The sequence below is a fragment of the Cetorhinus maximus genome, chromosome 6 (genome assembly GCF_964194155.1).
Source record: "Cetorhinus maximus chromosome 6, sCetMax3.hap1.1, whole genome shotgun sequence".
In the NCBI taxonomy this organism is placed as follows: Eukaryota; Metazoa; Chordata; class Chondrichthyes; order Lamniformes; family Cetorhinidae; genus Cetorhinus; species Cetorhinus maximus.
The window spans coordinates 122,013,353-122,040,887 of record NC_135884.1 but is presented as its reverse complement, the minus strand read 5'-3'; the positions used below and the strand labels follow the sequence as shown (position 1 = coordinate 122,040,887).

At 39.8% G+C, this 27,535-nt stretch overlaps 1 protein-coding gene across 1 annotated transcript in view; it reads right to left on the bottom strand.

Moving 5' to 3' along the window:
- Window positions 1–27,535, bottom strand: part of tdrd12 (tudor domain containing 12) — a 144,030-nt gene that overhangs the window by 44,717 nt on the left and 71,778 nt on the right. The window contains exons 17-24 of the mRNA XM_078544783.1: window positions 25,727–25,844; window positions 25,061–25,200; window positions 21,889–22,091; window positions 20,995–21,097; window positions 18,202–18,416; window positions 16,394–16,604; window positions 13,612–13,704; window positions 12,560–12,732 (exon numbers count right to left, since the gene is read on the bottom strand). Of these exons, the coding sequence (XP_078400909.1) occupies window positions 12,560–12,732; window positions 13,612–13,704; window positions 16,394–16,604; window positions 18,202–18,416; window positions 20,995–21,097; window positions 21,889–22,091; window positions 25,061–25,200; window positions 25,727–25,844 (1,256 nt within the window). The remainder of the gene's footprint in view (window positions 1–12,559; window positions 12,733–13,611; window positions 13,705–16,393; window positions 16,605–18,201; window positions 18,417–20,994; window positions 21,098–21,888; window positions 22,092–25,060; window positions 25,201–25,726; window positions 25,845–27,535) is intronic.

Genomic DNA, 27,535 nt, shown 5'->3' with positions numbered 1-27,535 from the left:
ATTTACTCACGCAGCCCGTGTTGCTACTAACTGCACGTGGAATTGCTTTGGACTATGAAATTCAGAAATTATAACTGAATGGTAGTTTCCATCATTCTTGAGAATGGCATGTTTTATCTCTTTACCATAAAATAGCCTATAAAACAAATCACAATATTTGCACCAAGTTTGATTTCACAGATGTACTATTAGAAATCACGATCAGTTTATACTCAGAATGAAAGAACATTCTTGAAGCAGCACATTTTTATTAACTGCAATTATGTAGGTAAACATAACTACTCTTTTCATCAATGTCCTGAAAATAGTCGCGAGATTATGTATTTTGTTGATACTGGATTAGGGAGGAACATTGAACAGGATATTTGGCACTGTTTATGTCTCTCTGAACTACTGGAACAGGCAATAAAAGGCTTTGGTTTTACATTGTGTTTGAATTTATTGCTGCTTTGGAGTTTTCATTTTGATTATAAGCACAAAATTTTGATATCTTGGTAATTTGAACATACACTTCTAATCTTAAAGTGAAAGTGCACTACCAATTGAGCTAGTCTCGCAGATAGTGCAGCATGATCATGGTAGGATGTGGCTTCTATTGAATTACAGTCAACACTCGCCATTCGCGACCCCCTCTATCGCAAATTTGTTTACCTACGTGAATGCGCTTGTACATCCGATCGTGATTTGCTGCCCCAAAACTTTGCTCATCCGCGATTTAAGGTGTTAAACTTCTCATCTAAACACAGGATGGTCCCAAAAGGTTACTAAAACACTGAATTCAGAGGCCATAAAAAATGCTGCTTGTTGTCTTTCCCAAGTAGAAAGCGCGCACCACACATGGGCAATCTCTGCGCATTTACCATCTCTAACTGCTCGTGGTTTGCTGTGATTTACGTGATACAGTAACACCTGGCCAGTATTTTACAGTACAGGGACAATACAGCACTTTACCAAAAAATCAGTGAGTCAGAGTCAAGCAGAAAATGTCCCAGGAAAATGATGACGCTTGAACAAAAAATCACAATCTGACTGAAAAATGGTGCAAGTGCTACCATGTTGGCCAGGGAATACTCTGAATGAATCCACGATCAGGTACATTAGGCAATCTGAGGAAAAATACGGGCCAGTGTTAGTGTTTCTGGTAGTGGTACTGCCAAGTTAACTTTTGTGAGGAGAGATCCACACTTAGCGGAAATGGAGAAGTTACTCAACTTGTGGGTAGAGCACCAGCAACAGAGGAGAGCCCAGTTAATGGCCCAATCACTCAAAACAATGCACTTGAATTGTACCAGCACTTAAAGAGTAGTAAAGAGGGTAGTTCTGGTATCACCAGTGATGATGAAGGTGGTGCAGAAGGTGCCTCTCCTTTGACTTCCAAAGAATTCTCAGCCAGCACAGGATGGTTCGATCAATTTAAAAAGTGTTTCTGGCTGCATATTGTGAAGTTGGTAGGGGAGGCTGCTTCAGCTGACCATGCAGCTGCAGGAGAGTTTCCTAAGGTGCTACAGGAATACATAGAGGAGAGAGTCTACCAGGCAGAGCAGATCATCAATGCAGACAAAACTGGCCTGTTCTGGAAGATGTCGCCAAATAGGGTCTACATTTCAACAGACGACGACAACTCCTAGTTTTAAAGCAGCAACGGGCAGGCTGACATTTCTGCTATATGCCAATATGGCTGGCTTTAAATGTAAACCAATGCTGGTTTATAGGTCAGAAAACCCTCGAGCTTTCAAAGGAAGAAATAAATCTTATCTGCCAGGCTTTTGGAAGGCTAACAACAATGCTTGGATTACAGCAGTCATTTTTGAAGACTGGTTTGCCAATTGCTGTCTGCAAGAGGTCTGCACTTATCTGAGAGAAAATAACCTATCTTTCAAGGTGTAACTAATCCTCGATAGTGCACCTGGGCATCCACACTGCCTCAGAAAACTACCCAGATGTTGATATTTTGTTCTCATCTCCAAGTGCGACCTCACTTATCCAACCAATGAACCATTGCCTCATTCAAAACTTACTACGCCCAAGGTTTCAGCCACATCCTTCATCTTCTGGAGGCAGGCCCTTGAACCACAGACCATGATTGCTGGAAGGAATTCAACACCTCATAGCAGCAGGCATAATTAAGGGCTCATGGGATGAAGTTAGAGCTTCAACCATGAATACCTGCTGTAAAAAAGTTCGGCCTGAAGCTGTGAATGATTTCACAGGGTTCCCCAATGTGGATGCTGAAGTGGCCAGGATTGATGACTTGGCAAAACATGTAGGAGGGGAGGGATTTGGAGACATCACCACAGCTGAAATGGATGAATTGCTTCAATCTCATCAAGAGGAACTCTCTACAGAAGAATTGGTTGAACTGATTAGATTAAATGAGCCTAAACAGGCGTAGGAGGAACCTAAAAATTCACACCAAGATGATGGCAGATCTCCAAAAGGTCAGCCGAAGATTTGAATTAAAAAAACAGGCGACAGTACATGATACAAGCATGGAAAGAAGCATGGACTTTTATACAGCTATTGCTCCTTACTGCGAACTTTACAAAATTGAAAAACGAAGGCAAAGCAGTCAACAATAACATTCTTTTCATCCACACGATGTCGCCCGCTATCTCCACCTCCACTCTCAAGTACGCTGCCTGTGCTATACAGCGATGTACTGTAACTTTGTACTAATCTGTAATTGACAAGTTTAATATTGTTCTTATTTTTTGCAGTTTCTGCAGTAAAATGGTCTTGAATTTACTCAAAAACAGTTTTTATTGCTTCTTTTCCTTTAAAAATGTCAAATTTGGGGATGGCTGGAATCTATCTAATTCACTGCCATTCACAATTTCAACCTTTGCGAGATTTCGCGGGAATGGAAGCCCTGCGAATGGTAGGACTTTACTGTATTCTTCCTTTGTAGTGAGTTTCTGATCTCAGCCAAGTTGTTGTGGAAGTAGTTTCCCCAAATGTTGGGGATTTGAAAAAAATAAAAATGAATCAACTTACAGACATTCTTGCAGCTGGTGTAAAAGCAGTGAGAAAGAATAGCAAATGAGATTTTTAAAAAAAAACTTATTGGTCAAACAATCGATAATGTCCCACAATTTGCAAAAATTGGGAGCAAAAGCTTAATAAGCCATCCTATCAAAAGTTAGCAACTTCTAAAAAGCCTACAAAAAAGGGTTTTCTTATTTTACTAAATGATATGCAACCTCCTTACAAACAGTGGATGACAAAAGACCTGTGACACTGTTAAGTCTTTAACCGAGGTCTAATCAAGGTCTTATACAAGGGTAAAATAGTTTGCTTTGTTTGATTTAATAGCTGTCATGTTTCAATAACCTAGTCAATGAGAAGACCCCTGGGTTCAGGCACAATATTTCACCCTTCCTCCAAATGTGATGAGATTCCATCCCACAAGGCACACACATTCTGCCCTGTTCAGCATTATATCTTTTGTGTGTTTGTACAGATAATAAAGGATTACCTATATACTTTCATTCCTTCTGCTCATGCCTTTTGAGCTACATATTGAATCAGAAAGAGGAAGTACACAGAAAAGGCTTCATGGCCTGGAAAAGGAAAGACCATCCAACTTACAGCTCGACACAGGAGCTTAGGAACAGAAATGGGCTATTTAGCCCCTAGAGTCTGTTCTACTATTCAATGAGATCATTGTTGATCTGTACCTCAACTCTCATCTACCTGTCTTGGCTTCATAGTCTTCTATACCCTTGACTCAATTATTAATCACGCTAGTTCCACACTTTTATCACCCTTTTATGAAGAAGTGTTTCCTAACTTCTGTCCTGAATGGTTTGGTTTTTGATTTTAAGGTTACGTTCCCTTGTCCTAGAGAAAGTTTCCTATATACCCTATCAATTTTTTTACCACATTACTTATTTCTATGACAGGCAGAACGTCTTTTTTGCATGAAGGCAGCATCCTGTTAATGGCAACTACCACTCTTATTGCTATTGCATAGTAGCAGCTCAAATTTTTGAGACAGATTACGCTGGAAGGGCAAGGTGAGGTAGACAGGGCACTTTTCAAGTCCGAGTGATGGCCTTAGGCCCATTCATGAGTTTGAGAGATATATAGAGTGTGAAATGATCTGATCAGGGTAGCCATTACCCTGCAGGATGCCTCTGATGTGCTCTATTTCAACATCAAGCCTGCATGGTGAGCAAATGGCTCGGGCCCTATTTACAAGGTTGCCAACAAGACCAATCTTAAAGCATGTGGAACTGCAAGAATCACAACGCGTGTACTGATCAGTCTGAATTTCAGTGCCAGTGTGATGTTAGGTATGTAGGCCATACATCCCAAAAACTGGTGGATTGTATCAAATAGCATGCCCCAGCCGCTGTTTGCAACGAGCAAGCTACAGACTGTACACAACCAACCTGTGCTTGCAAAGCACAAAACAGTGTGAAACATTAGATGTGAATCATTAGATGTGAATCTGTGATTGGACAACATTTGCTGAATAATCCTCAAGTGCTAAGAATTGCATTGACAACCAATTTAAGACTGCCAGTCGGGCTCGCAGTGTGGCGTGTTTGCATGTACTGGAAGCTACATATATTAATACACAGGACCCTGTTCTTTGCAGACAGAAATAACATGTACACACATTGTACCTGTTTTAGTTAAAAAAAAATGTGACAGCCATTTGCTAACTCATTCCTCAGGGCAATGCCTTATATTGGTATTTTTGCAGTGCCCTGATGAATGCAAGTCGAAAATCTTCAACATGTCTCTTTCCTCAGCAATTATAGATTACAATAACTTCCTTACAACAGATTGTTAGGCTAACAAGTCCTTAATTTCCTGGTTACTCTCTCTCTCTCTCTCTCTCTCACTCACCTTCCTTAAATAATTGAGTTATATTTGCAATTTTAATTGGAAAATTGCAAATGATCAGGTCCTAGGGATTTGTCAGCCTTTGGTTCCATTATTTTTCCTATATAGTTCCCTTCCTTACATTAACATTAGTGAGTTCCAATCCTTGACTCATGGGCCCAAGTTTTCCGATGAGCGTCCGAACAGTTCCAGCCGACTCTGATCACAGGAAAAAATACATGCTTACCTGCCAGCATTTTTAAGCCCAGACTTCTGATGCTGGCTGCTCCCTGAAGCCTCCATCATAGAAAATCAGGCAAGTCTCGGCACAACGTAGGACAGGCCAAGCTATGCTCCCTTTTGACAGCACCAGCTGCCATATTCTGGGAAGAATTTAATGCCCCAAAACTTGTGTTAATTTTGCTATTTCCAGCTCTGTTTCGCAGTGGAGAATGTGATTTTCAGTATCTACAATTATTAAATATCGTGTAGCCAGCATTTCCCAAATCAAATTGCTTGCAATTTTTTGAATGAACCTGCTGAGACAGAGGGAAAAACTCATGAATTTAAGATTACTGGAGCTATCAACCTTTGAAACGGCATATCCTCACCCCATCGACAGTGCAGATGCCCCCTCAGCCCTGACAATATCCACTGCCCCCACTCCCTCATCCGACAGTGTTTTCCTGTTTCCTTCACCAGTGTTCTGCCTCCCTCACCCCTGACAATGTTCACCCCACTCTCTCATCCTTGACCGTGTTTACACCCTCTCTCCTCACAAAAACGCTCAACCCACGCTCCCGACAAAGCTGACTCTTCCGACATTGGCTGGAGCAGTGTCTAAGGTGTGAGAGGGGGTAAGCACTGTTGGGAACCATAGAAAAGTTGCGGCACAGAAAGAGGCCATTCAGCCCAACGTGTCTGCACCAGCCAAAAAGAGAAAAAATAAACTAGCCATTCATTTTTAATCCCACTTTCCAGCACCTGGTCCTTAGCCTTGCAGTCTACAACATTTCAGGTGCTGATCCAGGTACCTTTTAAATGAGTTGAGCATTTCAGCCTCAACTACCAATTTAGGCAGTGAATTCCAGCTGCCCACTACCCTGAGTAAAGAAGTTTTTCCCTCATGTCCCCACTAATCCTTCTACCAATTACCTTAAATCTATGCCCTCTGGTAATTGACCCCGCAGCTAGGGGAAACAGGTCTTTCCTGTCTACCCTATCTAGGAACCTCATAATTTTGTACATGTAAATTAGGTCATCCCTCAGCCTCCTCTGTTGGAAGGAAAACAACCATCGCCTATCCAGTCTTTCCTCGTAGTTGCATTTTTCAAGCTCTGGCAACATTCTTGTAAATCTCCTCTGTACTGTCTCTTGTCACGTGACCACCAGGACTGTACACAAAATTCTAGCTGTGGCCTAACCAACGTTTCATACAGTTCCATCGTGACGTTACTTCTTTTGTACTCAATATTCCACATGCTTTCTTTACCACCTTATTCACCTGTCCTGCCAGCTTCAGGGACCTGCGGACATGCACTCCGACCTCTCTCAATATCTTCCTGTTAATTAAGTGTTCCCTTGCTTTGTTTGCCCTCTTCAAATGCAATACCACACACTTTTCCAGATTGAATTCCATTCGCCACTTTTCCACCCACTCAACCAAACAATTGATATCATTCTGGAGACAAGAGCTATCCTCTCACTATCAACTACAAGCCCAATTTTTGTGTCATCTGCAAATTTCCCAATCATGCCTCCCACATTTAAGTCCAAATCATAAATAGGTACAACAAACAGCAAGGGCCCCAACACGGAGCCCTGTGGAATGCCACTGGAAACCATTTTCCATTCATAAAAACATCCATCAACCATTACCCTCTGTTTCCTGTCACAAAACCAATTTTGGTTCCAAATCGTCACCTTCCCCTGTATCAAATGGGATCTCACTTTTTTGATCAGTCTGCCATGTGGGACCTTGTCAAATGCCTTACAAAAATCCATGTAGACAACATCCACTACACTACCCTCATCAATACTCCTCGTTGCTTCTGCAAAAAATTCTATTAAGTTAGTAAGACATGATCTTCCCCCAACAAAACCAAGCTGTCTATCCCTGATCAAGTTGTGCCTTTCCAAGTGACAGTTTATCCTGCCTCTCAGAATTGATTTCAATAATTTGCCCACCATCGAAGTCAGACTGACTGGTCTATAATTTTCTGGCTATACCTTCTACCCTTTTTAAATATTGGTATAATGTTCACAGACCTCCAATCCTCTGGTACCTCGCTTATAACTAGCAGGATTGGAAAATGATCCTCAGTGCATCCGTTATTTCCTCCCTGGCTTCCTTTAACAACCTAGGATACAATCCATCCGGCCATGGTGATTTATTACCTTCAAGGATGTCAGTCCCTCCAGTACTACTTCTCTCATTATGCTTATTGTATTTAATATTTCACACTTCTCGAAGTAGAATGTCTGCATCATCCCTCTCCTTAGTGAAGACAGAGACAAAGTGCTCATTGAGAACCCTGCCCACATCTTCAGTATCAACACACGTTACCATGTATATCTCTGATAGGCCCTACTCTTAATGTACCGGTAAAACATCTTTGGATTTTCTTTGATTTTACCTGCCAATTTTTTTTTGTATCCTCCCTTTGCTTTCCCCATTTCCTTTTTAACTTCACTCCTATGTGCTCTATATTCCTTTAGGCTTTCTATAGTATTATGCTGTTTGACTGTCATAAGCTTCCTTTTTCTACTTTATCTTACCCTGCTTGCTTTTGGATAACCAGGGGTCAAAAGATTTGGCAGGACCACCTTTGTTCTTTGTGGGGACATGTTTACACTCTGCCCGTAGAATCTTGTTTTTGAATGCCTCCCACTAATTTGACACCGTTTTCCCTTCTAGTAGCTGTAGCTGCATCCAGTCCGCTTCCACCAGTTCACCTCTCAGCTTTGTAAAATTTGTCTTCCCCCAATTTCTGTTCTTTGTCCTTTTCCATAATGATACTAAATCTACTGTATTATGATCACCATTTTGGAAAATGGTCCTTCATCCACTTGCCCCACTTCATTTCCTGAGACTAAATCTTGAATTGCGCCCCATGTTGGGCTGGTTACGTGTTGGTTGAAAAAGTTCTCTTGAATGTAGTTCAAGAATTTTGTACCCTCTGTGCCCTTCACACTGTTTGTATCCCAATTGATATAGGGTAGTTGAAGTCCACAACTATTACTGCCCTATTGTTTTTGCACTCAGAAATTTGCCATGATATTTGCTCTTCTAACTCCCTTTCCCTGTTTGGGGGTCTACAGTACACTTCTAGCAATGCAGCTGACCCTTTTTTAATAACCCACATGGTCTCATTTTGATGCTTCATTTAGTATATCATCCCTCCTCGCTGTTATAATTGATTCTTTAACCAATAATGCTACACCCCCACCTTTTTTATCCTTCTCTCCATCCTGCTTGAAAACTCTATATCCAAGAACGCTAAGCTGCCAATTTTGCCCCTCTAAGTGACGTTTCCAGTTTAGCGATGATATCATGCTGCCATGTATCTATCTGTGCCCTCAGCTCATTGGCTTTATTTGCTATACTTTTTGCATTTATATATACACCTCCTAAGACTGCCAAATTCCTGTGCTGTACACTTTTTAAACTTGTGCTTCTTTTTCTTTCATAGTCATTCATTAATTCTCCATCTCCCATTCCCTGCTCTGAATTTGCCCTCAGGTTCCCACCCCCCTGCCAATCTAGTTTAAACCCTCCCCAACAGCACTAGCAAATCTCCCTGCAATGGTATTCGTCCCAGTCCTGTTCAGGTGTAGGCTGTCCAACTTGTACCGGTCCCAACTTCCCTAGAACCAGTTCCAATGCCTCAGAAATCTGATGCCCTCCCTCCTACACCAGCTTTCCAGCTCCGTGTTCAACCGCTCAATTCTCCTATTTCTACACTCACTTGCACGTGGGACTGGGAGTAGTCCTGAGATTATTGTTTTAGAGGTCCTGCTTTTCAATCTCCTTCCTAGCTTCCTACAATCTGCTTTCAGGACCACATCCACTTTTCTACCTAAGTCATTGGTACCAATTTGAATCACAACCTCTGGCTGATCACCCTCCCCCAGAAGATGAGGCATCCTGGGGTGCTTTGGCACTCCAGCAGATTTACTTAAAGGGTTTCACTTGTTTTTCATAGCAGCTATAAAACCAAGTAAATCTGCATAAAAACCAGGGCAAGTATAACGCAAACAGTCCAAGTCTGTATGGTTCCAGCTAATCATTGAACAATCCAGGCAGGGTAAAACTGTCAATCGAAAGTTTAAGTTTCCCGCGTAAGTACCAGGGATGTATGTACGTCAGAACTTCCGAGGGGTCCCATGCGAATCTTTTAGGGTACCTCTGGTCTCTGACTATCCAGAGATAGGAGGTCTGGGCAATTATTTTTTCCTGGAATATCATGATACCAAGTAATTATTGAACAAGTCTGTCATTTCCTTCTTTTCATTTGCAATATTACTCCTTTTTAACATAGGAATTAGGGCAGACATTAGCCTTGATCAAGATTCTTTCTAGTTTACCTTTGCTATGTGAAGCCAGCTTGTTTCACTGCACAGTCCCTTTGAGATTTGCTATGCATGCACTCATCTCAATTCTGCTTATCTCCTGCGCAGCACATTCCTGATTGCTATGTGGACAAACATTCGTGCAGCTTAGAGGGAATGTTGCTTTTGACTACTCTTTGTATTCTAATATAATTGTAAAAACTGTGCAACTTAACCTTGATAGCCCTCTCAAGTTTATTTTCATATTCCTTTCTGCAGCTTTTACCTCAAATTTGCATAGCCTCTGTCTTGGAACAGAAAGCTGAGAGCAAATCTTCCCATACAACTAGGCCCATCTTCAGCTGCCTCCCAATTTCTAAAACTTTACCGGGTTAGTTCTGGATAGATCTTCACTCAGGGAGAGTGAACTGTCATGATTGAACATCTGTTGATATTTTGTCTATTTTGGCTGAATGCAAGCCAAGAGAATAATTTCAATAACTGGGGCACTATCTAACTTGAAGGATCGTTATTTAAACAGGAAGACTCAGCAGATCATAGTAGTATTGTCTCACCACAAATATCAACTTGCCTTGCACTATCGTCTGAAAAAGTTTTACAACTAGCTTTATTACCCATATTGTCAAATCAACTGCTGTTCCAAATGGATTGCTCTACTGTCCACATACCTTTGGTCAGGTTGCCTAGAAGACAGAAACTCATTTCTTGACTAAGGACATTTCTGTTACCACTGGTAACTGGAAAAGGTCATCATGTCACATTGTCCCTAATAAACTGTCCTTCTCTGACCACCATGTGATATCCAGTGCTAACACCTGGCGGATTATTTCGAATTGGGAAAGTGAGGGCATCAGGAAGACACCAGTAGCTGAACAGGTTCAGTTGAAATGGTTGCATAAGTTAGGCACTGGGAACTATAATAATGGCAACTGTGTGTAGTACAGGATATCCTAATTTGTACCTCAAGGCAGTATATGATAAACCCCCTGTCAATTTGTTTTGCCTACTTTATTTATTCTTTAGACTGCTTCCTAGGGAGCATAAAATTAGTCATTGGGGTTACCATATGATTTTAAAACTTTTTTTTTTCCTTTTATATTTTGTCCTGAAAAATGGCTATCCTCAATTTTCCTGGAGGTTCATAGTCAGCTGTTGCAAACAACTTGGGACACCCGAGAAATGTGCAAAATTAAAAACCTAAAGGAATTAAACATATATTCGGCACTCTGATTAATCTAATCTACTCTGTAGAGAGAGTGGAGACATTTATTGTGCATGCACAACCTCCAAATTCCTCAGAACCTGTCAAGCTGGGCAATCCTTCTGAAAGATGTTGAGCAGGGGTGTCAAATCAGCAGTCCATGAGCAGAAATTTTCGCTTGGCGGGCGGGCACGCGCCCTACCTGCTCGAGCGTGAAATAACGCATGTTGACGTTGGCCAAGCATGCCGACATCAATGCACAGTCGAGCGATAGTTCGGTCGGCGGGTACTTGCCGGAGCCGGCAGCATGCCCACCAACATTTAAAAGGCATGTTAAGGCCATTAAGTAAGCAATTAACTTAAATTTTTAACTGCCCGTCCAACCTAACAGTTGGCGGGCAAGCGAAAAGGCCAAGTTTTTTTGGAAACCTCATCCACGGGCAGGATGAGGTTTCAAAAATCAAATAAAAATAAAATAAAAACTTCAATTTTTCATTAATAACACGTCCCTGCTCATGTGACAGAGTCATGAGGGGATATGTTTCATTACATGTGACAAAGGCATATGAGGGAGCGTTTCATTACATTTTTGTCATTTTTTTTTCTGGGCACTTGCCCAGCTCAAACTCCTCCCCCCCACCACACAGGCAGCGCTGAGCGCTGCCGCTCGCATTTCACGCTGGACGGGCCTTAATTGACCCGCCAGCGTGAAATTACCTTCCAGCCCCGATCACGGGCGGCAGTTGGCTTCCCGACCACCTCTACCGAGCCCGCTCAACATTGGTGAAATTCTGCCCTGTGTGCGCTATGTTTCAGGTTGTCAGGTGACCTGAAGTGGGACATAAAATTTCTCAGATGCTTTTTATAACAGCTCAGGAGAAATGGACCTTTTGAACTGCCACCACAGCATCACCCTCTCTCAACCAGCACATGTGCAGAGTGAATGATTAGGACTTTGGTGAAGGATGGGAAACCAGAGAGGTAGGTTACAAGAATAAGATTGGGGCCCGGGAAGCAACGATTGGGACTGAGGGGGTGTTAGGAGACCGAGGCTGAGACGGGACAAGGTTAGAAAAGTGAGGGAAACAGTGCCATAGGTTGGCCATCTCATTGGGTAGGTGAAGTAGTGGCATCCACGTTGGGCTCAGCATTTCGTGTAGACCTGAGCCTCAGCAACTATGTGATGAGTAGGAGCAGGAAGAGGCAAGTGAATTCTGGACTCCTTAGTTTGGGTCAATAGTGTAAGGCTGTCTCCACTGCTAGGTAAATGGGGGACAAGGAGACGGAGACTGAGGGCTCACACTGCGCTCAGGAAGCAGTAGTTCCAATACATGAAGGAGATGCATGCTGAGTATGGCCCACAAATGGTGCTGTGCAGCTGAGAGGAGCACTCCTGCTTCTTTATACTCCACAGAGAGGGGTTGGTGGGGGGGCTGGAGTAAGAAGAAATTTTTCCAACCAGTTCTTCAGTGGCCTTTGGCCTTTAAAAGGACTGCTTTCAGGCTGCTGGAGAACTGGAAAAACTTATTGGAGTTCGCTTGGTGCATGGTCCACCGGGTTTCTCCACATATTTTACAGGAGGGTCCCGAAATAAGTGCAGGACCTTTCTTTGCTTATTTCATTTGATCCAAAGCCGACTTCAGGCAAAGCCAGGTCCACCTAAAAACCATGTGTCCAGAAGTTGTTATACATTGCATTCGTTTTATGCTCCCAAAAATGGGTGAAATGTATATCAACCGTGGCATGTTCAAAATTATTTTGCTGAATATAACCCATGTCCAGCACCAGGATGCAGATTCCACTGTGTAAACTGAGTTTGACATTCCTGATGCAGAAGGTGCTGAATGAAGAACTATGACTCACACATTAGAATAAATTGCAATCATTCAGTTTAAAATACTTGAGCGCAACTAGATGGAGTGGAAATACATTTTTAATGTTGTAGCAACTTACTGCTTCAGGGGAGAATCGTCATCAGGCAAACTAAGTTTAGCAACCCCACAGAGATCCTTCAACCTTTCAATGTGCTCTGCATTATCTGTTCCAAATCCAGAATTCATGATTTCTGAGCGAATGTTATATTCCAATATTGTGGTTTTCAGATCAGCTAGCTTAGCCATGTGTACCTTAACAGGAATATCATCAACCATAAGTAACGCTTCTAATTCACACAATGTAGGCCACTTGGTTGCAAAAATGCACATTTTAGTTTTGATACAGGTTGCAAAATTATATCACATTTTATCTAGTGTGATTTATTTCAGTGACTAAGACATCATTAGAGATTATCTGTTCCAATGAACACGTTCTACAAACCCAAGTACACATATAAATATAAAAAGGCCTTTTATGACTGTCAAACATTTCCCGTCTCAGAACTTTTCCACAATTTTTGAATATTGCTTTAATAGTCACAATGTGTAAATATTTATAATGGCAATATCAATGTCAACAGTTGTCCATCAAAACATATGTAGGCTCTCTCAGGATTAAGTAGGTTATACAGTGGCGCCTATTTCTGAGCTCTCTTCTTCCCACCCAACTTCATCCATCGTTTTTCATTTATTACAAATTTGTATCTTTAAATTTAGTTTTCTCCAATCAAATCATTGTTTTTATTTTAATGGCCTTCCATCTTACATCCCTGTCTCCTACTGTGCAGTGCCTGCAGTCTACTAATCGACAGCCTCTGCAATCTCCATTGAAATCCCACAGTCCATTGCCACATTTTAAAAAATCATCAGTCCCATTTCCCAATCACTGAAGATGAAAGTGTCCCATCTATCTTTTTTGAACACCTAATTGGATTCCAAGAATTCTGTTCAAATTCTATGGTTCTACACAATTATACTTTCCATTTAGCATTTAAAATAAAAATAATTGCATACTTGTACAAATTAAGTAGGAATGAGAAAAATTCATCACTTAAAAAAATAAAATAAACTTATATTTGGAACAGTACATTTCGTGCTGAGATTTAATGGTGTTTAATATCTCATACTCACTACAGTATTCAGCCATAAAGTATTACCAAGAGCAAGAACAATTTTGGCTGTGTGAGATTTATTGCTGATCTTTTGTTTAATAAATCTGGAAACCTGTCAAAAATCAGAAAGTTTCAAGTCAAAAACTACACATGGAATTCTCTGCTACCAGCTAATTCAGACAATAGGTAAATGTGCCCCAAACTGTTTACATACCAAGAAAACAAATCAAATATTCATCATGAATGCCAAAATGCTTGCAGTTGGAATGGGTTAATTCTTTAATTTCTCATTTTCCAAAAACAAGAAAAAAATATACTGCATCACAAAATTAGGTTGGTGGGCCATGGGGAAAGAGTATAAGTATATTAAAATACTTCAAAAATATGGACAAAAAGGCTAAAAATGAAAGCTAACAACGCTCAAAGATGAAATGCTTCATCTTTTATCACGAGAATCAACACCAAGCAAGTCAGAAATACCTTTTTAAATAAGAACAAAGCTCTCACGTGAAGGATAAAATCCCAACATCCTTTAAGTATAACTGGAAAAACATCCTTCACTACATGGGCTTAACAGAGTCAACAGCTACATTAGACATCCCAGTGATCTCCATCAGTGAGATTGCTATTCAGTACTGAATTATGTGCAGCTTAATGCTGTGGACTTGAACACTTTTGCAATGTTTTCAACTACCTAAACCATATCAATTAATGATCCTTGCAAACAGTGTGAGGAGACTTTCACCATATTATTCAAGCAGGATTCAGACTGAAATGCCCAGGGGTGAAACGATAATGTACTCACCCATTCCATCAGTTTCCTCATGTTAATTACTACATATTTTTAAAACTGTTTAGTATTTTTAAAAACTTCAATTCATATTACTGACTGTTCACAATCATTAGCAACTATATCCATTAGCCATCATTGGCAGTTGTTTAAAAATAAAAAAACTATTTTCCTGCATTTCACATTTGGTAATTTGCTCCCCTTTAGCTTGCTTTATGTAACACATCCATTTCTAAACCGGGCAGTTAATGCATACTTAACAATTTCTATGCATTTTCAAATTCTATCAAATAGATGCTATTTTCATCACCCAGCAAAGTGTTTGCTGTTCACCACAATATTTCTGCAGCTACTGATTGGCTCAACTGCACCTTCATCTCAACCTTTGATGCCATAGGCCCCACTTTAAACCATGATCCACTCTCACCCTGGCCGCTCCCCCAGTCTTTTTCTGCTTCAATAAGCCCAAGGGATGTAGACGTGAGCGGATATGGCAGACAAGATTAGCCATTCACTGCCAAATCTCGCTGGACAACAAAAAGCACTATTGGGTGCTGCTCGTCTGCCAAAACTGCTCACTATTCCAGGATCATCCTGGAATGCAAAGATAACCTCAGCTTCCTTTCTCTTCTGTGAACCATTTTCTAAAAATCTTTCCCCCTCTCCTCCACTGTTACCTCCAACAACTGAGGAGGAGCTCAGGTCCTTCTTTGTCAGCAAGATTGAAATGATTACATTTCTGCCTCTGCCAAGTCCCTCCCTTCCGCTAGTCCACCAAGCCAAGCTTGCTCCAACATTCCTCTTGCCCTAAAGTTGCACCTTCTCTAGTTTCTCATGTCTTCTCCGAGCTAATCTTGTCCATGAGACCCACCTCCCACTCCCTCCACCCTATCCCCACAAAAATTTAGACCATCTAGATTCCCTTCCTAGTTCCCATGTAAACTAATATTGCTAATTGTTCTCTCTCGTCAGGCACAGTCCTTCCCTCTTCAAATCTATCTTCATTGCCCTCTTCTCAAAAAATAGGCCCTCGACCCCACAGACCTTGCAAACTACCACCCTACTGGGTGGTTGCCTTACAAATCCATGCCCATCTTTCCCAGAAATTCATGTCTGAATTTCTCTAATCACCTCTGCCACAGTATCAAAACAGCTCTCAAAGGCACAAATGTCATAATACCAGGCTGTGACAATGATAAACTATTCCTCCTCGTTCTTCTCGACCTGTCCACAGATTTTAACAGGGTGAACACAACATCCTCCACCAATGCCTCTCCACCATCATCCTGCTGGTTGGGACTGCACTTGCCTAGTTCCATTTTTATCTATTCTTAGCCATAGAATCACCATCAATGGCTATTTTTCTCGCTCCTTCAACAATTCCTTTGATGTCCCCAAGGATCTATCCTTGGCCCTCTCCTATTTCTCACCTGCATACTTCCCCTATGTAGCTAGCAAAATTGAAGTTAATGGGAATAGGCGGGAAACTCTCCACTGGTTACAGTGATACCTAGCGCACAGGGAGATGGTTGTGGCCGTTGTAAGGCGAATCATCTCAGGAGTTCCTCCAGGTAGTGTCCTGGGTCCTATCACCTTTCCTCCATCATAAGGTCATAAAATCACAGAGGTCTACTGCACAGAAAAAGGCCCTTTGGCACATAGAGTCTGCGCCGGTCAAACAAGTACCGAACTATTCTAATCCCATTTTCCAGGACTAGGCCCAAAGCCTTGTATGCCAATGGCATCAGATGTGGGGATATTTTTTGATAAATGCACAATGTTCAGGACCATTTGCAATTCCTCAGATACTGAAGCAGCCGTGTCCACTTGCAATAAGACCTGAACAACATTCAGGCTTGGCCTGACAATGAGGGATACACCATGGGAGCCTTTTATCAGCTGTGAATCATTATTTCTAGTTATCCAACAAAATGTGGATCACCACCTTAAAATTATGGACCTACATGTGTCATAATGTAGCTTTTCAAACTTTGAAACTTTTATTCCTTACCTGTGGATTCCAATCCATTTCATTGTCAATAGGTTTCACTCTACATATAATAAATTCAACAACTTGTGGTGGCAGAACCTGAAATTTGGCAGGTAGTTCGAGCAGCTGTTTCTGCATCACTTGTCCAGTTTGACCATTGTCAATGTATTTCACTCTTGCATTACTAAGAACTGCACTCTCAGCTTTCTGTGGCAATGCTATTAACTGCACCCTTAAAGCATAACATAATACATCACTGTTAATAAAATATTTGTTCTGAACTTGAAAATAAAGTTTTATTAAAGTCACATGCTTATTTATTGTTTCAGGGAGGCAATGACAGAGGAATCCTTTATATTTAATATATTAAAGAGTCTTGAATGTAATGCACACTTCCAATCCAAGTTAGGCTTATTTATGTCACATTATACATCAAAATATTATAATGGCAAAACTCTATGTCAACACTTTGTCAGCATCATAAAAATAATTTATCCAAAACACTAATTCCAGGATTCTCTCTCTCTTCTCTGCTGACAGAACATCATAAATCACTTAGAGCTGTCCACCATTTTCTCCCGTGATTATTGGGTTGCTTCCCCAATATTTTCAGGTAATTTAAGTCAAAATTTGCTGGTGACACAAAGTTAAGAGGCACAGTAAATTGTGTGGATGAAAGCAGGAAGTTGCAAAAGGGGCAGACGGACAGCGAGGGAAAATTTGTGGCAGAAATGGGGAGAAGTCCGAGATGTTAGGAGTGAAATAAGAATGCCCTCTTTCACACAAAGGTTATTGGAAATCTGGAACCCTCAGCATCCACAGCCTTTTGGAAGTAAACACTGAAATCAATAAATTTTTGTTAGTTAAGTGTATCAAAGCTGGTAAATGGAGTTGAGGTAAAGTTTGAATAAGGGCAGAATAGCTTACCTCCATTTATGTGTTCTTATGAATCACTAAATCTAGAAGCTGCACTTTCTCCACATCCAGTTTTCACAGTTACAAGCTTCCTGAAATGCTTTTCTATCATGGTAATTCCATCACATTACTCCAGTCATGGATTTCTATTGTTCAAAACTTACCCCTTCATTTTACTTCTTGCTGATTGAGTTCAAGCTTTGTTCTCCTTCAACTCCAGTCCCACATCCAGCAATCCCAGAAAGTGCAGATTCTAGGCTTTGGTGATGCATAAGAATATATATAAAAAAAGAGGTAGGCTATTCAGCCCCTCTGATCTGTCTTTTCCTTGCCTTTTACAGCTTTCACTCAACCCCGAGTACCCTGTCTTCCTCCTCACTGTTCATCCCTCATATCCCTCCTTTGATTGTCCAAGCTAGTCTCTCCTCTCACCAAGACCAATCTGTTCTTTATAATAGATTCTATTGCTGCACCCTCAATCATAATTCACTAATCAACTCTATGATTCTTAAAGGAATGTTAGTATTACAATATTTTATTACAAAATACAGGACCACTAACAGTACTTTCAGTTTCAAGTTATATAATATCCACATTTTGATAGAAATTGCAAATTACTGGCCTTTATTGTCATAAAGACAAATACATTTTGTATATTGCTGGTATCAATTTCATTAAACTACTGTGATTATATAGTCATATTGCATAAGATTAAATACACCTCAGTTGTTTGAGATTATCAAAGGTTTGATAAATTTAATCTTACTGGTTAATAAATTTAACCCAACAACCTCATCTTAAAATTAAAAAATAAAGGCCATATCCAGCCACCAGAATGTGTGTCAATTATTTCACTCAACTCAATAAAATACTATTATTACAATCAACTATGAAAGTAAAATTTCCCACCTTACCTGCTATATATTTTTTCCTCTAATCCATATAGGGCAGAAACTTCTAATTGCTCTACTGGTTTCCTGTGGTTCTCCTCTGAGTAATAATCAGCCATGTCTTTCAAAAGCATCAGATAGTCCTCTTCCATTGAAACAGGAGGATCCTCCCATTTATTTCTGTGCTGTATTATTCTACCATAATAACTGGAAGCATCACTGACACATGTTGGAATAATCTAGAGAAGTTTCAGTTCCACATATGAGGAAGTTATTTTATTACCCAATACACAACACAATTGTACATCTATCCTCAAAATAAAGGGATGACCATATACCTTGCAACAGTGTGACCAATACAGGTTTTTTTCTTTTTGATGAACTCAAAATATAGAAGATTTCTCAACAGCTTTGTTGGATATTCAGGTACAGAATGTATGTAGCGGAGGGCAAGTTTAGAAAATCAGGAAGCAGATTTAGGGATTTCTTCTGCTTATGATTTTCTGGCCAGCTGCATTTTGTGCAGTGCTCAAGAATTCGTGGCTATTGCGTGTATGGTCTCATTAAGGTTGTAGGGTGCTTGCCAAAATACTTCACTACTTTTCCCAGCTTTTGCAACAAGCTACAAAACTGGTTTTGAATGAGATGAGAAGTTCTTAAAAAGGGAGAGAGAATGGTAGGCTTTTTGGGATTTATGTTTTTTCAGTGTTTACTTTTTAAGCACTATTTTTCATTATTTTCTATTTAGAGGGGTTTTGGAATAGCTTTTTGGGGGAAATGTTCCATTATACAGTCTATTGTTATAATAGATTTTGAATGCGTTGTCATCTCTCAAATCTGTGCCCATTTTCCCTGCAACTCGATGTTTAAACTTATCTAATCAAGTTTCCCCTCTGCCACAACGCTGACCTTAAAGTTACAAATTAATACAGAGTATGGTGAACGATCCTTCCTCATCCTTCTTGACCCGTTTGCAGCCTTTGAAACAGCTGACCTCTCCATCCTCAATGCCCGTCCTCCATTGCCCAGCTGGGTGGGACTACTACTGTTGAGTTCCTTTCCTTTCTACTCAGTGATAGCCAGAGAAACTCCTGCAATGGCTTCTTTTCCCAGTCCTGCGCCATTATCTCTGGTGTCTTCCAAGGATCTATCCTTGGCCCCCCTTACGTGCTACCCAACTGCAATGTCATCTCAAAATACAATGCAAGTTCCCACATGCACACTGCCAACACTAAGCTCTGCTTCCCCACCACCTCTCATCTTGTCCACTGCCTCTGATTTCTCAAATTGTTTGCCTGACATCCAGTACTTGAACAGAAATTTGCTCTGATTAAATATTTGAAAAACTGAAGGCAATTTCTTCTGACCCTGTAACAGACTCAATTCCTTAGCCACCAACTCAGTCTCTCTCCCTGTTCACTGTCTGGACTGAACCAAATTGCTTGTAACTTCAGCATCCTTTTTGACCCTGAGCTGAGCTACTGACCCCACATCCTCTCCATCACCAAGATAACCTACTTCCACTTCCATAATATTACCTGTCTCAGTTGCTACCTCAGCCTATTTCCCACTGAAACCCTCAGCCATACCTTGGTTACCTTCAAACTCCATACTCTAAAAGGTGTCCTGACAGCCTCCCACCTACCACACTTCATAGACTTGATCTCATCCAAAATTTTGCTGCCTGTAGCCTAACTTGCACCAAATTTTGCTTATCTGTCAATCCTGTTTTTCGCTGATTGACATTGGCTCACCGTCTGGCAACGCCTCAATTTTAAAATTCTCATCTGTGTGTTCAAACCGCTACACTCCTCCATTTCTGGCCTCATGTGCATCCTACGTTTTCATTACTTCCCCATTGGCGGTCATGCTTAAAGCTGCCTAGGCCCCAAATTCTGAATGCCCTTCCTAAACCTCTCTGCCTTTCTACCTCTTTCTTATCCTTTTAAGTTTTTCCTTAAAACCTAAATGGTTGACCAAGTCTTTGTCACCTGGCCCAATATCTCTTGGTGGCTTAGCATCAAATTCTGGTTGATAATGCTCCTTTGAAGCACCCTGGATTATTTTGTTGCATTTATAATCGCACATTTAATCTTGTTGCATCATCGAAGACCACCCCTAGTCTTCTCATTACCAGCCATGCCACTGGAACAAATGTAAATAAATTCTTTAAAGGATTTGATCAAGAACAGAACAGGTGAAAATAGGGCATGTGAAATGCCAACTTTCAAGAGAACAAGCATCCACAAGGTGTTTAGGTGCAAGATGCAGAATCCTATGGTGCAGCCCAAGCAAAGGTATAATTAATGATGGAAGTTAGTCTTCTATATACCAAATACTACATGAACCATGAAATATTGTAACAAGATAGTATCCATAAATGTATTATCTCAAATATAATGTAAACTGCATTAAAATAAACCTGTCTACTGCAACTGCATGGATAGAAAGAACCAGATTGCTCAATGAAGAAATTCACTAAACCAAAATGTAGAGTGTTTGACTTGCACATCAAAATATCATTAAATCAAAGTTCCTTTAGCTGATTGGCTGAAATAAGATAAAACATGCATTATTTGAATTACAAATATGAGTTTCCAACTGGATTTAAAGATGCAGCTGTACTGCTTTTGTGAAGTTAGTCATTAATTGCTATGTTACTGTGACATTCACAGGGAAGAGCATTGTAGATACAATCCTCATATTTCTAATAACAGGTAAACAAATCCTAAACAAAAGTGAAAACTGTACAAAGAAGCAAAATTTCAAAACAAGCTCACCAGGCAAGGCACAGAAATAAATGGCAAGTAATTTTACCTCAATGTATCCCGAACCAGGTAATTTCTTTTCACCTGAAAGACATCGTGGTTTGTCCATATCTTGGTGAAGCTTATGACGACTTGGGCATGTTTTATTATCTCTGAAATGAACATAAACACATTAAAATAAAAGTTTTTATAGAATGTTATCAATTTGATACAGGTGGTACAGGTTGAGTGTGACATCAAGTAGCGGCTCACGAAGAGAATTCTGATGCCCATCATATTGCTACATCAGCATGACAAGTGCAATAGCAGGAAATCCTTTGGGAGATTAAGAAAAATGGTGTGGACAAGTGTATGCTGATGCACTTGGGTTAGACCTGTTCATCAAATAAAATGCCCATTTAGGATTAAATTAAGGATACTACACTGAAACCTCCATTTGTTTCATGGTATCAGGACAAAGTAGCTTGTTCCATCCCAATCAGAATTTTAATTGTTTACAACAAATACCATGTGATGTTTTAGCTTATCCATTTAATATACATTATTACACATTACATACATAAATTAGAGAGGATTATAACCGATCTTGATATGAAAGTTTTCATTTCCATACTCGGAATCATACCAAGCCAACTAAATGAAAAATATCCCTAAATCAAATAAATCATTTTTGTACCAAGTATCCAATGACAGGCAGCTCCATTGTTCTTTGGACAGAGATTTCCATTAGGACTAGTATATCCTTCTATTATGGGGAAAAAGCAACAAGTGAATTGGTTTACAACAAATGGGATAGCTGGTAACCAGACTAACCCGAAATCTCAAACGTTTCTGTCAAAGAACAATGGAGCTGCCTGTCATTGGAGCTGTCTCATCATTGTAGCACCCTAGATTTTTACCACCTTCCTGAAGTCTACAAAACAAACTATTTCTAAGTGCTTACCTGCAGATTCCATATGCTTTAAGGTATTTACATAAAGATTTGGTATAGCAAACGTCGTTTGTGTTATTCAAGTCAGAAATAAATCTATATAGCTCTTTAGGAATTTTAGCTTTAGCTCTTTCCAGGTAGTGCAGAATGGAAGCTGTTTGTGGTGCATCTTTGTCTGTCAGTAGTATGATTGACTGACTTTGAAGAGTTGATCCCTAGTGTTAAGAAAACATTTTGTATCAAATAATTTAAAAAGTTAAATTTGTGCTAAAAGTTCTGCACATTGCTTTTTGAAGGTACTAAACAGCATTCAACATTTTGCAGTACATGTGTCAAACTCATTACTTAAGACTCTAATATCAATTTATAAAATCCACAACATCCCCATTCATTTCTCCCATAACCAGTTTACTAATATGGATAATGAATAAACTGGCATTACTTTAACTAGCAAAAATTTTGAACAGGCATAACAAAGTACTCCATTGTAAACTCCTATGCCCCTTCTAAGAAGCATTGATGATGCTGAGGCCTAGGAATTAAGATAAGTACAATAAAAATATCAATAACAATTCAGTATTGGATTCTGAGGTTAAGTACAGTATCAAGTTGAATGAAAATGCATACAATGCTGGAAAGTTTAGTAATGGGACAGAAGATTGAGAAAATTCTGGAAAACAGCAAAGGATGACTAAAAAGAGGGAGAAATTACGATATGAGTAAATTAGCAAGGAATATAAAAAGACAGTAAGAGCTTCTACAAGTATATAAAAAGGAAAAGAGTAGCTTAAGTAAACGTTGGTTCCTTGCAGAATGAGACTGGGAAATTAACAGGAAACCAGGAAATGCCTGAGACTTTGGACAAGTATTTTGTATTTGCCTTCATGGAAGAAGGCATAAAAGCATACCAACAGTAACAGAATATCAAGGGGTAAAAAGGGGAGGAAGAACTTAAAGCAATCACCTTCATGAGAGAAAAGGTTCTAAGAAAAGTAAAGGGACTAAAGGATGATAAGTTCTGTGGACCTGATGGCCTGCATCCTGGGGGCTTAAAATAAGTGGCTGCAGAGATAGCAGATATATTGGTTGTAATGTTCCAAAATTCCTTAGGTTCTGGAAACATCCCAGTGGATTGGAAAACTGTAAATGTATCGTCTCTATTTAAGAAAGGAGAGAAAGAAAACAGGAAACTGTAGCCTGGCTAGCCTAACGTCCATCTTTGGGAAAATACTGGAATCCATTATAAAGGTAGCAGTGGCAGGACATTTAGAAAATCATAAAACCATACTAACTCTGCTTGATTGTAGCAAAGGAAAATTGTGTTTACCAACTTATTAGAGTTCTTTGAGGATGGAACCAGCAGGGCAGATAAAAGGGGGGCGAATAGATAGTGTATTTGGATTTCCAAAAGGCATGTGATAAGATGCCACTTAAAAAGATTACAGCACAAGATAAGAACTCATGATGTTGCGGTAATATATTTGCACGGACAGAGGATTGGTCAACAGTCAAGATAAATGGGTCATTTTCACTTTGGAAAACTAATTAGTGAAATGCAAGAGGGAACAGTGCTGAGATCTCAACTACTTACAATCTATATTAATGACTTTGATGTAGGGACCGAGTGCACTGTAACTAAATTTGCTGCTGCTACAAAGATAAGTAGAAAAGCAAGTTGCGAAGGGATAAATAGGTTAGGTGAGTGGGCAAAAATTTGGCAAATGGAGTATAATGTGGGAAAATGTGAGGTTATCCACTTTGGCAGGAAGAATAGAGAAGCCCTAAATGGAGAGGGGAATGCTACGGTACAAAGGGATCTGGATGTCCTTGCACATGAATCACAAAACGTTAGCATGCATACAGCAAGTAATTAGGAAGGCAAATGGAATGTTTGCCTTTACTGTAAGGTGAATGGAGTATAAAAGTAGGGAAGTCTTGCTACAACTGTACAGGGCATTGATGAGACCACACCTAGAGTACTGTGTACAGTTTTGGTCTCCTTATTTAAGGAGCGGTATACTTGTATTGAAGACAGTTCAGAGAAGGCTCACCAGGTTGATTCCTGGGATGAGCAGATTAAAGGTTAAGCAGGTTGGGCCTAAACTCATTGGAGTTCAGACGGATGAGAGATGATCTTATTAAAACATATGAAATTCTGAGGGAGATTTACAGGGGACTTTGATATTTCCCTTGCGGGGGTATCTAGAACTAGGGGGCACTGTTCAAAAATAAGGGGGCCTCCATTTAAGACGGAGATGGAATATCTTCTCGTAGAGGGTCGTTAATCTTTGGAATTCACAATCCCAGACAGCAGTGGAGGCTGGGTCATTGAATATACTCAAGGCAGATTCTTGATCAACAAGAAGTCAAGAATCATGGGGCCAGGCAGGGAAGCTGAGTTTAAGGTCACAATCAGATCATTTATGATCTCATTGAATGGCGGAGCAGAATTTGAGCGACCTTCTGTAGAAGTTATAGGGATACGGAGGCTTGGAAGCTCTCTAAAAGTTTAAGATTTGAAGATTGCACAACATTTGTAAGCAGTTTTTGAAATTGTGTATTTTAGGAGAAAAGCAGGAACATAAATTAGGCCCCTACTATGTCAAGTTCCTTCACTGTTGCTGGGTCAAAATCCTGGAGCTCCCTCCCTAACAGCACTGTAGGTGTACCTACACGACATGGACTGCAGCGGTTCAGGGTGGCGGCTCACCACCACCTTCTCAAGTGTAACTAGGAATGAGCAATAAAAATGCTGGCCTAGCCAGCGACACCCACATCCCATGAAAGAATAAATAAAAAAAACACATTGCGGAGGCAACTGTAATTATGACAGTGGCTTGGACTGGCAAAATGTCGACTGAAATTGTTCAAGACAAATCAACTGAGTGTTTAAAAGGCTCAAATTTTCAAATTTTTGCCAGCAGAATAAAAACTAAAGAGGAACAAGGTAAAGTTTCAGACTTAACACTTCAAATTGTCTACTTCTACGCTTTGCAATCTTTTCCTTGCTCAAACACCTCCAACGTTTAAGAGTCAACTAGAACTAGTACACAAAACAAACAAAACATCCCAAAGAAGCACTGCTGAATCTGAATACTCTCTTGCATGAAGCTCAATGCTAACATTTTCAAATATTTGTCTACATTTTAAATTAAAATACATTTTTCCTAACAATTCTCTGTACCTCCACAATCAGATTGTCAAAATTGTCAATCATGCAGCATAGGCGAGCTCCAAATATCTCCCAACATGGAGGAAAGCCATAATGGATTACACAAGTGGCATCTGCAATTCTAAAGGCTTTGAGGCAGTTATCAGTCGTAACTGTTAGGGAAATAAATATTCAAAACAAAATTGTTCAGAATTTATAAATTACAAAATGTGCGGTGCATTATCATGTAAAGAGTGTGTCTTGTATTCCAACAGTGAACAAGCAATTTTAGTGAGGACCTCCTAAACGGCTGACAATGTGACATGCAACAATGACAACATTTGGATGTTATGTACCATTCCACTTTCACGGTAATAAGTACCAAACAAAATTTTTTTCAATCAGGTTTCATGATGTTTTTATGGAAATCTGGATACATCTGAATAAAGATTCTTTAACCCAACCGTGTGTATACCTGATATAGTAAAGGTTATTTTTTGAAACGGATAGATCATCTTGCACATATAAATGGTAACCACTGATTGGGGGCATATGTAGTCTGGTGTATGGGAATGTGCACACAGATGACAATTTTTCCTACAGCTTGCAAAATGCAAACATTCCTATAACTACATTTTTTTAAAAAAAAAAGTAGATATATTTTCTGTACATTTTAAAACTCGTATTCAAAATGCTCACCTAATATTACATGTGTGCCAGGGTTGAATTTCTTACTCCACTCGTCCATTACATTGCTAACTTGCGTACTCATTCCTTCATGGACCTTCATGCAGAAATTTGAATTACTGCCCAAAGCCTAGAAGAGAGTTGTAACCAAAGATGCTCAAGAATAGGCTATACTATTAAGAAAACCAACAATTTTAAAATTATGACAGCGCAGGAGTTCACCTATAGTTACAACAGTTTCAGATTCAGCTGTCAATCAAATTACTCTTCTAAAATTTCACTTACTTTCAGCTAGAGTACCAGGTGAGATGCCTTGCCTTGTATTATATTTACTTTAGCAAAAAAAATCTCTAAATATGCTGAAATCCATACACTATTATATTTTTTAAAATGCACAGAAAGCCACAGAATGAAAGACAAAGTTGAAAGAAAGGAAAAGGAAAAAAGACCAAGGCCAAAATAAAAGCTTACGTAGAATTTACAACACAGTAACAGATCATTTGGCCCAAATGGTCTATGCTCAACATGAGGCTCCACTCAGCATACTTAATCTAACCCCACCAACATATCTATCTATGCCTTTCTTTCTCACATACTTACCTAGCTTTCCCTGAATCTGGGTGGAAAATATAAATTTTACTTTACTATTTTCTGTTTTTGGGTAGATTGTAATTAAAAATTGCCCTTCATGTCATCAGCATGGCCAAAACATTTCAGTAGATGAATTGCACTGGATATGTAGTCATCATTATGTAGGCAAACCTGGAAGCCAATTTGTGCTCAGCAAAGCCCCAAAACGGAAATAAAAATGTTTGTGTGTTGATTGAAGAATAAAAGTTGGCCAAAAGGCCAAAATCAAATAGTGCTATGGGATCCTTTAAATCCACCAAAATCTTAATTTAAAATATACAAAAGCATGAAAAGAAATAGTGACACAGATTTAGCAGACAGTGGTGAAGGGCATCGACTGCTGCTGACTTTGAGAATACTGCCCACAATGATTTAGTGTCCATTTCCCCTATTCCAATGTGATTTTGAATATCGTGCTCTCTATAGGTGAACTGTGGAGTTCACTAGCTGTGAAGTCATCAAGGAGATTGCTCAGCAACCAGGAAGCAATGAACATGGATTATAATTAACTTTTTAATCATTCTGGAAAATGTGAAATAAAGGTTGAAATATGCACATGGGATTTATGTAGAAGCTCAAGCATAAACTTTTTTAAAAATGTGAATTTCCTATTTTCCTATTCTTTCCATTAAGGAGAACAGTTGCGCAATTGTAGTTTACTTGAAGTTATTAACTTTTTTTTCATTAATCTTTCATGGGATGTAGGCATCATCGACAAGGCCAGCATTTGTTACCCATCCCTGATTACCATTGAGCTGAGTGGCTTGCTAAGCCATTTCAGAGAGCAGTTAAGAGTCAAGCACAATGCAGTGGGTCTAGAATCACATGTAGGCCAGACCAGATAAGAAAGCAGATTTCCTTCCCTAAAGGACATTGACGAACCAGATAGGTTTTTACAACAATTGACGATAGTTTCATGGTCACCATTACTGAGACTATTATTTCAGATTTATTAATTAAATTTAAATTCCACCAGCTGCCATGGGGGGATTTGAACCCATGCCCTCAAAGCATTAGCCTGGGCCTCTGGATTTCTAGTCCAGTGACATTGCCACTTATGTCATCATCTCCCCATGCAGCTATATGCAGTGGTAGCTACAATTAATTTTCAGTGATAGTAAAGTTTTTTTATAAATATTGCCTTTAATAACTGATTAGATCATTCAACAATATAGCACTATGGATGTTCCT